This window comes from Manis pentadactyla, chromosome 1, assembly GCF_030020395.1.
Source record: "Manis pentadactyla isolate mManPen7 chromosome 1, mManPen7.hap1, whole genome shotgun sequence".
Taxonomy (NCBI): Eukaryota; Metazoa; Chordata; class Mammalia; order Pholidota; family Manidae; genus Manis; species Manis pentadactyla.
The window spans coordinates 113,332,316-113,345,194 of record NC_080019.1 but is presented as its reverse complement, the minus strand read 5'-3'; the positions used below and the strand labels follow the sequence as shown (position 1 = coordinate 113,345,194).

The following is a 12,879-nucleotide window of genomic DNA, read 5'->3' as shown; positions in this document are numbered from 1 at the left end:
TCTTTATTATGTCCCTCCTTCTGTTGACTTTGGGTTTCATTTGGTCTTCTCTTTCTAGTTTCTTTAATTGTGAGTTTAAACTGTTTATTTGGGATTGTTCTTGTTTCTTGAGTTAAATCTGGACTGCTATGTACTTCCCTCTTAGAACTGCCTTTGCCATGTCCCACAGATTTCGGGCTGTTGTGGTTTTGTTTTCATATGTCTCCATGTATTGCTTGATTTCTGTTTTAACTTGTTCATTGATCAACTGATTATTTAGAAGCATGCTGTTTAGCCTCCATGTGTTTGTAAGTCTTTTTGGTGTTTTTGTGTAATTAATTTCTAGTTTCATACCATTTTGGTCTGAGAAGCTGCTTGATACAATTTCAATCTTTTTGAACTTACTGAGGCTCTTCTTGTGGCCTAGTATGTGGTGTATTCTGGAGAACATTCCATGCACATGAGAAAAATGTGTATTCTGCTGCTTTTGGATGGAGTATTCTGTAGATATCTGTTAAGTCTATTTGATCTAATGTATTGTTCAGTGCCTCTGTTTGCTTATTTATTTTCTGTGGGTTGACCTGTCTATTGATGTGAATGGTGTGTTAAAGTGTCCTAAAATGAATGTGTTACAATCTAGTTCCTCCTTTAATTCTTTTAGTATTTGTTTTACATATTTAGCTGCACCTGTGTTGGGTCCACAGATATTTATAATGCTCATATCCTCTTGGTGGACTGATCCCTTCATCATTACCTAATGTCCTTCTTTGTCTCTTGTTATTTTCTTTGTTTTGAAATTGATTTTGTTTGATATAAGTACTGCTACTCCTGCTTTTTTCTATTGTTTGCAATGGAATATCTTTTTCCATCCCTTCACTTTTAGTCTGTGTATGTCTTTGGGCTGAAATGAGTCTCTTGTAGGCATCATATAGATGGATCTTATTTCCTTATCCATTCTGCCACTTTGTGTCTTTGGATTGCTGCATTCAGTCCATTTACATTTAAGGTGATTTTTTATAGATATGTACTTATTGCCATTTTATTAATTGTTTTCTGTCTTTTTTTATATCTCCACTCTGTTCCTTTCTTCCTCTCTTATACTCTTCTCTTGTTATTGATGGCTTTATTTAGTATTGTAATTGGATTTCTCTCTTTCTTTGATTTCTTTGTGTGTGTGTGTGTGTTTGTATATGTATTATAAGCTTTAGTTTTGTGGTTACCAAAGGTTTGAGGATAGCTTCTTTACTATATAATAGTTTATCTTAAATTGCTGATTGCTCTATTTCAAACACAATCTAAAGGTACTTTTTTTCTGTTTTCTTCTGATTTCTCCACATTTTTCATATTAGATGTCATAATCTGCACTTTATGCATATCCCTTGATTGATTTTATGTATAGTTGATTTTGCTTCTTTTGTTTTGTTTTAATTTCGTACTTGCTTGGTAATTAGTTGATCTACTACCTTTACTGTGGGTTTATTTTCACTGGTGAAAGCTATTAGGCCTTACAGTCATTTCCATCTACAGCAATCCCTTTAAGATAGCATGTAAGACCAGCTTAGTGGTGGTGAATGCCTTCACCTTTGCTTATCTGGAAATTGTTTAATACCTGCTTCAAATGTAAATGATAATGTCACCAGGTAGAGGATTCTTGGTTGGAAGTCCTTCTGTTTCAGTATATTAAATATATCATGCCACACCCTCTGGCCTGTAGAGTCTGTTGAGAAGTCTGCTGATAGTCTGATGGGATTTCCTTTATAAGTAATCTTTTTTTCTCTCTCTGGCTGTTTTCAACACTCTCTCCTTATCCTTGGTCTTTGTTATTTTAATTATTATATGTCTTGTTTGGATTCCTTTTGTTAGGGGGTCTCTGTTCTTCCATGACCTGAGTGTCTGTTTCCTTCCCCAGAATGCAGAAGTTTTCAACAATTATATCCTTAAAGAGACTTCCTATCCCTTTGTCTTTCACTTCTTCTTGTACCCCTATTATGTGAATATTGCTTCATTTGGATTGTTCACATAGCTCTCTTATATTCTTTCATTCCTAGAGATCCTTTTTTCTCTCTGTTCCTCAGCTTCTTTGTTTCCCTGTTCTCTAATTTCTGTTTCATTTACCATCTCCTCTAAATGATCTAACCTACTTTTAAATCCCTCCATTGTATGTTTCATTTCAGAAACTGTATTCTTCACCTGAGTGCCTCTTTTTCAGGTTTTCTGTCTCTTTGTTGAAGTTCTCCCTGAGATCTTGAATATTTTTCTTTCAATCAGTGAGCTTGCTTATGACTTTTATTTTGAAGTCTTTATCAAGAAGACTGGTAATCTCTGTTTCATTCAGACCTCTTCCTAGGGTTCTGTCGTGTAGTTTTATTAGGATCAAATTCCTCTGCCTGCTCATTTTGTCGGGGATTCTGTGTTTCTTCCTTTGTATTAGATGTCTCTGCTATGCTTTCTGGTCTAAAGAGTAATAGCTTTTTGAAGAAAGTGTGTTCAGTTGCCCAGAAGTTCAAGATCCTTTACTTTCTAGTGCTTGTGTCTATTTTGCAGGGGCCCCAGTTGTTGGCATGCTGTGGGAGGGGGGTATTTCTGTCTGGCTTCTGTAGTGGTCTAAGCCTGGGTTGGCAGTTTGCTTGAGCTGCTGCCTTCATGATCATCTCAGGAATCTCTGTTGAGCTCGCAGTGGGTGGGACCACCCTCTGTGTAGCCTGCAGCAATGGCAGGGCTGCAAGATTAATGGGGTGGGCTGACCAGTGTGCCCTTGCTGGATGCACAGCACCAGGTTTGGATACCTGCAGGGAAGAAGGAGCTTTTGGGGCTTGCTTCTCCAGGCACCTCTCCGGTTGGGCTGAAATGGAGCCAAGCAAGCTGGGAGAGTCTGATGCTGCCACTGTGCCAAGTGGGTTGGTTCCCAGCAACCCACAGGGAGGAGCCTTGGGGCTCTGCTGCCAGTGAGAGGGATGGAATGTCTGTGGCCCCCAAAAGTTCCCAATCTGTTGGGCTGAGCAAGTACTGGGGAGGGATCCTCCTCCTGCCCTTCCTCCTAAGGAAAGAGTTCCATCCAACCCTCATCCCCTCTGGTACCCCTCCCACTGCTGGGAAGTCTTTCAAACAGCCACCTCTGCCTTGGGTCTCAGGTCTGGTGAAGCATGCCTGCACTCCACACTGGCTGGAGTCTCATCCTCCCAGAGTGTTCCGCCTATCCCTGGTGTCCAGTCCTGACAATTACCAGTATCCAGTGTAATGTGAGCTCATGCTCCCAGAGCAGGTCTCCAGGGCCAGGTGTGCAGTGCTCCTGAACTCTTAGTTCCTCCTGGCTCTGTTCCTCTTTCTTCTGACTGTAGGCTAGGTAGGGGGAGGGCTGGGGTCCCACTCAATCTTGGCTTTGCCATCTCACACTTTTCTGTATGCTCCTCTCTTCTTCCTCAGGTGTAGGTGGTCTGTTCTGCAGTCTTCAAGTCATTTTCAGGTCTAGTTGTATTTGCTGTATTTTCCTCTGTTACATGTTTTTGGGAGGAGGTTTCCTGCTTGCCTTCCTATTCCACCATCTTTAATCCAATAATCTTCTTCATGTAGTTTTATGATGAAGAAAATAAGTTCTAGCAAATGGTTTTCTCTGGTGAGATTGTGGGTTATTTTAGATATCTGACCAGTTAGTTTTAACTCTTTTAAGTTCTATTTTCTGATAAAAAAAAGAATATGTAGATTGTAAAAAAATTTAGAAAATACGGAGAAGTACAAATAAAAATGCAATTCAGACACAACTGGAGATAACCACTGTAAATATTTTACTCCAGACTTTTGTTTATAGAAATGCTTTTTTTTTTTTTTTTTAACAGAGCCATACTACACAAACAGTTTTGGGGGCTTTATATATTAGCCTTATAGAAAAATTCCCATTAAATCTCTGTTGAAATGGGCAAAGTTTGACTGAACTCAACCAGACACATCAGCTTGTGTACTGCACCTCCACCCACCTGTGGGCCTGTTACAACCCAAAACATTTGAGGGCAGCTTATTGCTGAGCTAGAAGGTGGCTTCCCTTTGTGAAGTTTCTTTGACCCCAGCTCCTAGCAGCTCTGAGAATGTACGACAGCAAAGTGAGACTTCCCTAGAAGTTGGCAGGGACTTTGACAACAGAAAATGCACTTAAAAAAAAAAAGTACTGCTGTGAAAATACGTGGAATCTGAAAGCAGTTAATTGAATGCTTAGGAGTGATACCCTTCCTCTTGGCCAAAAACAGGTTTGCAAAGGAAATGGACACTTCAGATATAGACCAGCCTGGATTTCCAAGTTTATATTTGGGGCCACCAAACAAATTATCCTAATCTAGCCTAGTACGGAAACATGCTGGAAATATCTCCTGTTGGGAGCTCTGGAGAGAATTTGGGCTGGATTACTCAGAAAGTGACCCCAGAGGTTTAACTCCTTCAAAGCAGAGAAGGAGCTTGGTTAGCAGCACAGTACTAGGTAAGGGCTGAAGCCCTCAGGACTTAGCAACTCAAAGCCAGTTCCATCTCTTTAGATGAATCACTTACTTAACCCTCTGTGCTTAAGTTCTTTTTATCATTTATTTTACAAAACAGAGGTAATATTGTATTGTCTTGCTGTGAGAATTAAATGAGATCAAGCTCTTCGGCTAGTGCCTAGATGGCTGTTAGCATGTTATCATTAGCAACTTGTTACTATGTTTATTTCCTGTAGTGAGGGAAAAGAAAGCTGGGGGCTTGGGCATTGCTATAAGGTAGCTCTTCACCCTCTGGGCCCCAAATGAAAATGATGTACTTTAGGCCATGTGATAGAAATGGCCCTTAAAGCTTTTGCATAATTTTAAAGAATATAGAAAAAATACATAGTTTGAAAGAAAAGAAAAATAGTTTGCCCATTTGAAATCTATGGAGTAAGAGTGCTCGCTAAACTAAGGGATCTACAGTGGTCCCTTTATGCCATCTAGTGCACAGGAAGGGAAAAACAATGATTTTATCTTTAAAGTCAGTAATTTACCAACATGTATTCTGGTGAGGATAATTTAAACTCATAATGGGTTCACTTGCTAAATTCCCAAGACCATCTAGGATTTATATGATGTGTTCTATAAAGCTCAGCCACTGAGGGAAAAAAGAATACACCCTAGTCCTTATCAGCATGACTTTGCATGGCCCACCTTTCCCATTCTCGTCCTCTCTGCCAACACTCTTCATGTTTATTCTGGTACTGCCCCAGAGAGCCAGGGTGTGTCTTCCCAACACTGGAGGAGCTTTGCTGGTACGAAAGTCATCCTGCCCATTTTCCAAGAATGCAGCTATTACTTAAAATTTTGCTGCAGTCAAACTGAATATTTTTCAAGGGCTTTATGTTTGATTTGGTGATTATGGGTGACCCCTCCACCTCCCATAGCTCCACAACCATCTTCTAGAATGGACTAGAATCCATAAGGATTTCACACATTGTAAGGGTAATATTGTTCCACAAGCTTTATTTTAATTTTATAAATGTATTTATGTATGTTGAGATTGTACATTATGTTGAGATGTAAAATTTGCATTATTCTGCGGTTGCACTCTAAAGAGTATGAAAACTGTGCTGTAAAATGGGGACTATGGGGCCCTAGGCATCACCCACCCACATCTGTGAGCACTGTGAGCAGAGACGGCCATGTGCACAGGCAGTCCCCAGTAGGGACGTTGCATCTGGGGCTTGACTGCACTGGGAGGATCCTTCCTCTTTCCAGGCTCAGGCAAATCCTTACCGAAGGTGGAGAATAGCCCAGATGACCCTGAAATAATGCAGTCAACCTGTGGCCGAGTGCATGAGAGCCCCTCTGTGTCAGCCCTGTGCCAGGCTGAAGCTCTGCCGCTCCTGCAGGGCCCAGGAGAGAGGGGAGGCAGCTGCCAGCACCGGGGCATCACTGTACCCCAGTGCCGCTTACCCTGCGGAGTGGCTGGAACTGATTGTCAGGTCTTTCAGTTGCGGGCTGCCTCCCAGCCCTGCCTGCCCCAGGCTGGGGCTGTTCCAGGGCTGGTGGAGGCTCCGGTGGGTGGCCGTGGGGTCCCTGGCACCTGGCGCTGTCAGGGGCACTGAGGCTGTGGCCCTCGGCGATGCAGCCCTTCCATTCAGGTTGAGGGCACCGCTGCTCAGTTCCTCCCTTACAGCCTTTGGGCAATGCCATTCCTCCGCCCCACTGTCTGCTCCTGGCCTAAGGGTGCCAGGGTTCCACCACCGCCCTAGAGAGGAGCCTCTGGGGGTGACTACTGATGCCCCGAGTCACACCTGGAGAAGGGTGCTGGGAGGCACCTTCCTGAGCCAGTTTCTCCTCTGCTCTCTTCGCCGCACCCACCATATCCTGGGAGCCGGTGTTCAACCAGGTGCTGCCTCAGAGAGGACTGTGTCCAGCTGTCTGGCTGCTCCCCCGTTGTCCACACTGCCCCACTGACCTGCTCTGGGGAGAGCCCTGGGCCCCAGAATGCAGCTTGGGAACCACTGGGCAGCAGATGGGGAGCTCCCACTTGCTGGCTGCCTGCTCCCGAAGATGATGGTGCTGGCACCTCATTCCCACTTGCAGGCTCCCTGCTTCCCAGCCTTCAGGGCCTCGCCCAACCCCTCCCAACCCCCCACCTCCACCTCCTCACTGAAACAGAAGTGTTCTCCTGCCCTCGGGCTTCCTGGGACTGGCCTGGTTACTCAGCTGACGCCAGTTTGGGGCTGCCCCAGGCAGGGATCTTTCCGCAGGTGCTCACTTCCCTAATCTGACTTGTGAGCAGTGTGTGGGCAGATGCCACGTCTTATCTAGTGTTGGGGAAAGAGCAGGAATGTTGTAGAATCCTGCTTCAGGAACTTGGCCAAGTGATTATTCCTCTCATCCCAGTTTCTCATCTGTAAAATGGGACTAAGGCCCCTAACGGGGTTGTGTGAAGCTTAAATTTTGACAAACACCTAACATCCCAACAGGCAGAGCTGAGCTGGGGACCAAATACTGTGCTGTTTCCCACAGTGTCTAACAGTCCCAGCCCATGACAGGTGCACAATGGCGTGACTGACCGGCTAATCAATCAATTCATTGGAGAGAGAGACTGAATGTACTACTCCCTCTGATTTTCCTATGGGGAGAGCAGTGACATTTGCCAAGCAGATGGGAAATGGGTAGTAATGGGGTGGGGGGTAAGGAGGCAAGGAAGAGAGAGGGGCAGACAGGAGGGCAGTGGGGAGGCAGGAGGAGGCAGGTCATCTAGCACAGAAAGGCAATGATTGTTTCCTTGGAGGACATGGAGGTAGGGCTATGAACATGTCTTTTCTGTCACAGTTACAGAATTTTAGGGAATCTGGAGATCACAGACACCCCCCCACCCCTGGCCCAGGTGAAGGAGTCAGCAGGGAGAGTAGGAGTCAGAGGTGGGGAGAATGGGTTCCGGGGGACAGACGGGCGCTGCCTGCTTCCTCCCGTCCCGTCCCCCTGACAGACAGGGCCAAATGCTTCCCTCTTTCCCCAAGGCCGCTCCGGAAGGGAGTCCATCTCCACAGACACCTCTGAGGATCGTGACGGCGCAGAACAGATGGAAAAGGAGAGCAGTGCTCCGAGTGTAACACACTTCCTCCTTCCCCTCGGTTCTGTCCCCCAGCGCCCCCTGCCTGCCCTTCCTCCCGCCCTCCCGCCCTCCTTTCCCTCATTCTCACCCACCAGGACCAGGCCTACCCCGGGGAGCTGAGGTCACCAGAGCTGCAAAGTGGCTCGGACCCCTCTGGCCCAGCTTGCACTGCCCTCTGTCTCCTCAGCAATGGGCTCCTGCTGGGATCCTGGGTGACCCGGTGGGAGAGCTGGGGTGGGGGTGGGTGGGGGTTGGGGTGGGGTGAGATGAGCCCGGCTGGCTGGGACCCGGCCCCGCCGATGCTGAGGGTGCCCCACTGTCCCCTCCCTTCCAGCTCTCGGGACTTTTCCAGCTGGACGACAGTTGTGAAGCCTGTTCCTCCAAACGTGTTCTGGACACGGGAGAACACATGCGGGGGGAGAAAGGCGGCGAGCAGGCGGGCACGTGAGTGTGAACGAGCAAAGGAAAGCGGATTTGTCAGCCCTTGCTCCTCCGTCTCCTTGGAATTTCAGGACAACGAACAAAACCAAGGGGAGCGGTGGGGTGTCCGCTGGCTGCCTCGCCCCTGCCGGGGAGACGACTGGTCTCCGGGCCAGAGCGGTGCGGACGGGGGACTCCCTCCCGGGAGAACCGACTCTCTCCCCAGACCGCCGCGGCCTCCAGGCTCGACGAGCCGCCCCAGGCCGCTTTCACCCCGGGGAGACGCCGCTGTGGGCGCGGAGGCCGGACCCAGCCTGCAGCCGACAGAGGGGCCTCGGGGCCCGCGGACCGTCCGCCGTGGGCGGTGCGCCCTCCCGGAGGCTGCAGAACCCGGTCCTGCAGGGCTCAGCCCAGAGTTTCTCAGTGTTGGCACTTTGACTTTGGGGGCTGTATGCGTCTCCGTTTGGGGGGCGGGGGTTGGAAAGGTGTGTCCTGCGCCTCGCAGGAGGTTTTCAGCAGTACTGCTGGCCTCTGCCCACTAGATGCCAGGAACACCGTCCGCCCACCCACCCACTCACCCGCACTATGACGGTCGGATGGGACTGGGAAGATCAGCTGACAGCCTCGTCTCGGAGCCTTGGAGAAGGCAGCTGCTCCAACTACAGGAGCAGCGCGGTGATCTCCCTGGATCCCCGCAAGAATGTTAATGTGGCGCTTGTGTTCCTTTGTTCAGGGTTATTTCTTTTTAGAGGCTTGGTTACACGTTAACTTCTGAGATTTTCACGTTTAGATTTATTAGCTTTTAAATTAGCTCCAGTTATTTAGTTTTAGTTTTATTTGTTAATTTTTAGTTTTCATTTATTTTTAGTTTTCTAGTTAATTAATTTTACAGCTTTAAAGTTACTTGTTTGTAGTTATTTTGTCTTCAAAGTTTAGTTCTTGAGTCATTCATTTCCAGTTATTTTGAGTTATATATTTACAAATTAGCTGTAGAATTATTAATTTTTAATTATCTCTACAATTACTAATATCTGAGTTACTTATTTTCAGAGCTATTCTATTTTTAGGTATTAGACTTATTTTTACAGTTATTTGACTACTAAAAATTCATTGGAAGTTTTTGAATTATTTTTGAGTTATTTATTTTCAGAGTTAAATGTTGTTTTGGGTTTTTTTTCTCCCCTAATTAGTTGACTTTATATTCACAGTTGCATATTTTCAGTTATTTTAAATTCTGGGTTATTTTTACATTCACTTCTTTGGGTTTTTTTTCTTTAGCTATTCACTTTTAAATTATTTTATTTTCAGTTATTGCATTTTTGAGCATTATATTTTCTGAGTTACTTTCAGTTTTTGAGATATTAAATTTTTTAGTTATTTTCAGAGATATTCTGTTACTTCTTTTCAGTCATGCTTTTGTAATTTTAAATTTTTTTCTATTCTGTATTTTTACTTATTTTATTTGCAGTTTTGTTTTCGTAATTATTAAGTGTTAGAATTACTTAGTCTATTAGAGTCAAATCAAGACAGACACTATTCCAGTTATTTTAACAGAGAGAATTTAATATAAAAGAATTGTTATCCAGCTATTGGAGATTTTAATGGGGAAAAAAAGTGATGATACAATCTCATGGAGATTTTAATTGCAAGAAACAGCTACGTGCCCAAGGGGTGAGGGATGAAAGGGAGGAGGTTGGAGGTGGCCCCACATGGCTGGGGTTAGCCCTCTGGGGTGGAGGCGCTGCCCAATGGGACAGGTGCCCCAGGAGCTTCAAGGCAGGTTGGGAGCTGGAAGCAGAACTCTGGAGACTGCCAGCTGCAGTCTCCAAAGAGGGGTGATGAGGCAGTTTGTGGAAGTGGTGGGAAAATGGCACACTGCCACCCTGGAACCAACTGTTGCTCTTAGGGTGAGGACCTGATGCTGGAGAAATACTGACAGGAACTCCAGCACATCTGAAGGAGTACGAACCTCTCTCCTCCCCAGCCTTTCATCTGTCTCCCCTATTGCTGAGCCTGGAAGGAACCAGGTGGCAAAGGAGGGGGGTGTCCCAATACCACAAAGCAGAGAAGGGTGGGCTGGATGCTGAGAAATCACAGCTTAACAACCAGCACACTGTGCACTCGAGTTACTTAGTTGCAGAGTTGGTTTTGGATTTAGCTAGCTTTGGAATTGTTAGAGAGGATTTGATTTTTCACCCAACGTAGGATCTAACTGAGTCCCCTGACTTGTTTCTGCAGTGGAGTGGTATAAGTCTGGGGTGAGGAAATCCCAGGGCAAAATACCTCTAAAAACTGAAAACAGTCAAAGGGAGAAATAAAGTTTAAAACCCGTTTATTGCTTACAAGCTGCAGTCCAGGGTCACCATTCTCCTCTGCTCTGGAAGAGGCAAGCAAGCAAGCCAACCCCTCCCTTTAAACTCCCAGGTTCAGAAACACCCTCAGTTGCCCAGGTAAATTACCCATTGATATGGAGATTAACTTCTCTCCACCCCTGAGGATATCAAATGCACTAAAACCAGGCGAGATATTCTGGAAATGTTACAGTTTTACCCACAAGTGGGTTAGCAAACATCTGAACACTGTCTTCCATGAGACTCAAGAAAATCACTTTAGAATTCAAGAAAACAAATACCATGTCTCACTTTGTTCATAATGAAACCCTTGGACTGTGTGACCAGAAAAGGGCAGAGAATAAGGGACAGACCATCAAGGAGGGGCTCCTTGGTGCAGTGTCCAGCAGATCCTTCTTTGAAACTTTTCAAAAAGTTGAGTTTTGTTGTGGGATCATCCCCTCATGTCTCTTTTTCTAACAAGGTATCTTTCTTGATAAAGTGTGCTTCAAATTTCTGGAGTACAGTATTTATTATTCACACGCTAAAATAATGTTCTTCCCAAATCCATAGGAAATCTTATTTCCTTCCACCAGCATTATTTTCCAGCCCATGTTGTTCCATTTTGACCCATAAGAACATTTATTTATATATGCATGTGTTCACTCATTTCATTCAACACCTGTTTCCTGAGCATTCCCCTCCTAAGGAAGGTCCTCACACTGATGCTGGGGTTCTCGTTTGCGGAGTCGAAGAATGAACTTAGCAAACACGCAAGGTAGGAGAGCCAGGGAGAGGCTTTTATTTAGAAATACAATGAGAGGACAGAGCTCCTGGCTCGCGCCAGGAGGGGTCAAGAGAGCTAGGGTGCTGCCTTGTCTAGGGGATTTATAGGCAGTTGAGGATTTGGGGGAACTGATAGAGGGATTAGGGTGTGGACTTGTTAAAGTGGTCTTAGGATGTTTGTCCTTGAGACATTAAGTCCCTTTTAGCAGACTAAAGTGAATCTTACACATGATTACAAGTAATTAGCATAATAAAAACATTGGCTACTTTCCTTAATTTGGGGAGTATCAACTGATCTTACTGAAGAATGACTCTAGAGCTTAATGTTTAACACAGAATTTTGGTAGGGGGTTTCTTTGCATGTAGTTACATTGCTCTGACTGTAAATATCCTGCCTTGCTTTTTCCAGAAGCCCTCACTCTACTCTAAGCCCACAGTCCCTGTCTCAGCATCAGGAGAGGCCAGGGAGGTATGGAGATGAATGAGAAGCCCTCATCCCAGTTTGGGGAGACAGACAAGGCAACAGATCATCACAACACAGTGTGACAAATCCTGTGGGCACACTGAACCCTGCCACTGACTGACTCTTCCTGATGCAGTCAGGGAAGGGGTGACGTCTGAGCTGGGTCTCCTAGAGCAAGTGTTGTCTCTGGGGGAGAAGGAGGAGAAGGACATGCTGGTCAAGCACAGGCACAGAGGCATGCAGGGGGGGATGCCCAGTGAGGAGGATGCATTGACAGAGGCTGCTGGGCCACAGGGTTCAGAAAGGCGCCAACACTGGGGCTAGCCTTCGTGTTTGACAGATACAGGTCCTCACAGCCAGTCTGCAGGAGAGTAGGAAGCAACCTCCGGAGTCAATACTCTTCCTGATCTTATGGTCCAACCACAGTTTACAAGGCCCTCTGACTTGCTATTTCTGGAATTCTGCAGCTCCTCCCTGGCTTTATCCTTGGTCCATTCACTCCTTCCCATTTACCCCTGGAGGTGAATCCCTTCTTCCTCCACCTTTTCATTCCTGCTACTTAAACAAAAGAAAATTATCTAATAATAAATATATTTGAAAAAAAACTACAAGTTCTATTCTTCCTTCAGTTGATCCCAATTTGTAGATTAAAGGATGAGAACTTTTTTGGGAAGGAAATCTGTATACTTTTGTTAAACTCATGATTTCCCAAACCTGTTTGACTACAGAGCCTTTTTCTTTGTGGCATACAACACCCCATACATACTGGTAAGGGGAATGGCTAAGCTGCCACAACAAAGAGATCCAACGATATAGTGACTTTAGGAATATTTCTTTCTCATAAAAGAGCCTGGGTTGGGTGTGCAAGCTGCTTTGCTCCACCCAATCATTTGGTGTCTCAGGTTCCCTGGTTTTTCTGACATCCCTTAGAGCATAGTCCTTATCTACATAGTCAAAAGTGGACCTCAGGAATGTCAGATTTCCAGCTCACAGGAAGGGGAAAGAATTTGGAAGATGACTATTTTAAGATGTTTTAAGGCCCAGCCTGTAAGTGACACACACCTTTTTTTATATTCCTTTAGTGAAAGCCTTGTTGCATGGCCGCACCAACCTACGCATCAGGTTAAGAACCTAGCTAGGAGGCCTGTTGCCCGATCACAATTTTGTTACCATGTGTCAGTGTCACCAAGATATCCTGCAGCACAGCAGGAACTAGAATCCAGGTCTTCCAACATTTAGGCCAAGATTTTAATTACCACACAAGCATTTGCTTATGCAATGAACATATATCAGGTGCCTCTTGAGTTCCATGTTCATTGTCAG

General features: G+C 45.4%; 1 protein-coding gene across 3 annotated transcripts in view; it reads left to right on the top strand.

Annotated features, from left to right (window-relative positions):
* Positions 1 to 8,020, top strand: part of MCF2L2 (MCF.2 cell line derived transforming sequence-like 2) — a 274,274-nt gene extending 266,254 nt beyond the window's left edge. For all 3 annotated transcript variants that reach the window (XM_036926717.2, XM_036926715.2, XM_036926718.2), the window contains 2 exons: positions 7,463 to 7,551; positions 7,892 to 8,020. In XM_036926717.2, coding sequence (XP_036782612.2) covers positions 7,463 to 7,551; positions 7,892 to 8,005 — 203 coding nt within the window. In that variant the 3' untranslated portion in view covers positions 8,006 to 8,020. The remainder of the gene's footprint in view (positions 1 to 7,462; positions 7,552 to 7,891) is intronic.
* Positions 8,021 to 12,879: the final 4,859 nt, after the last annotated feature.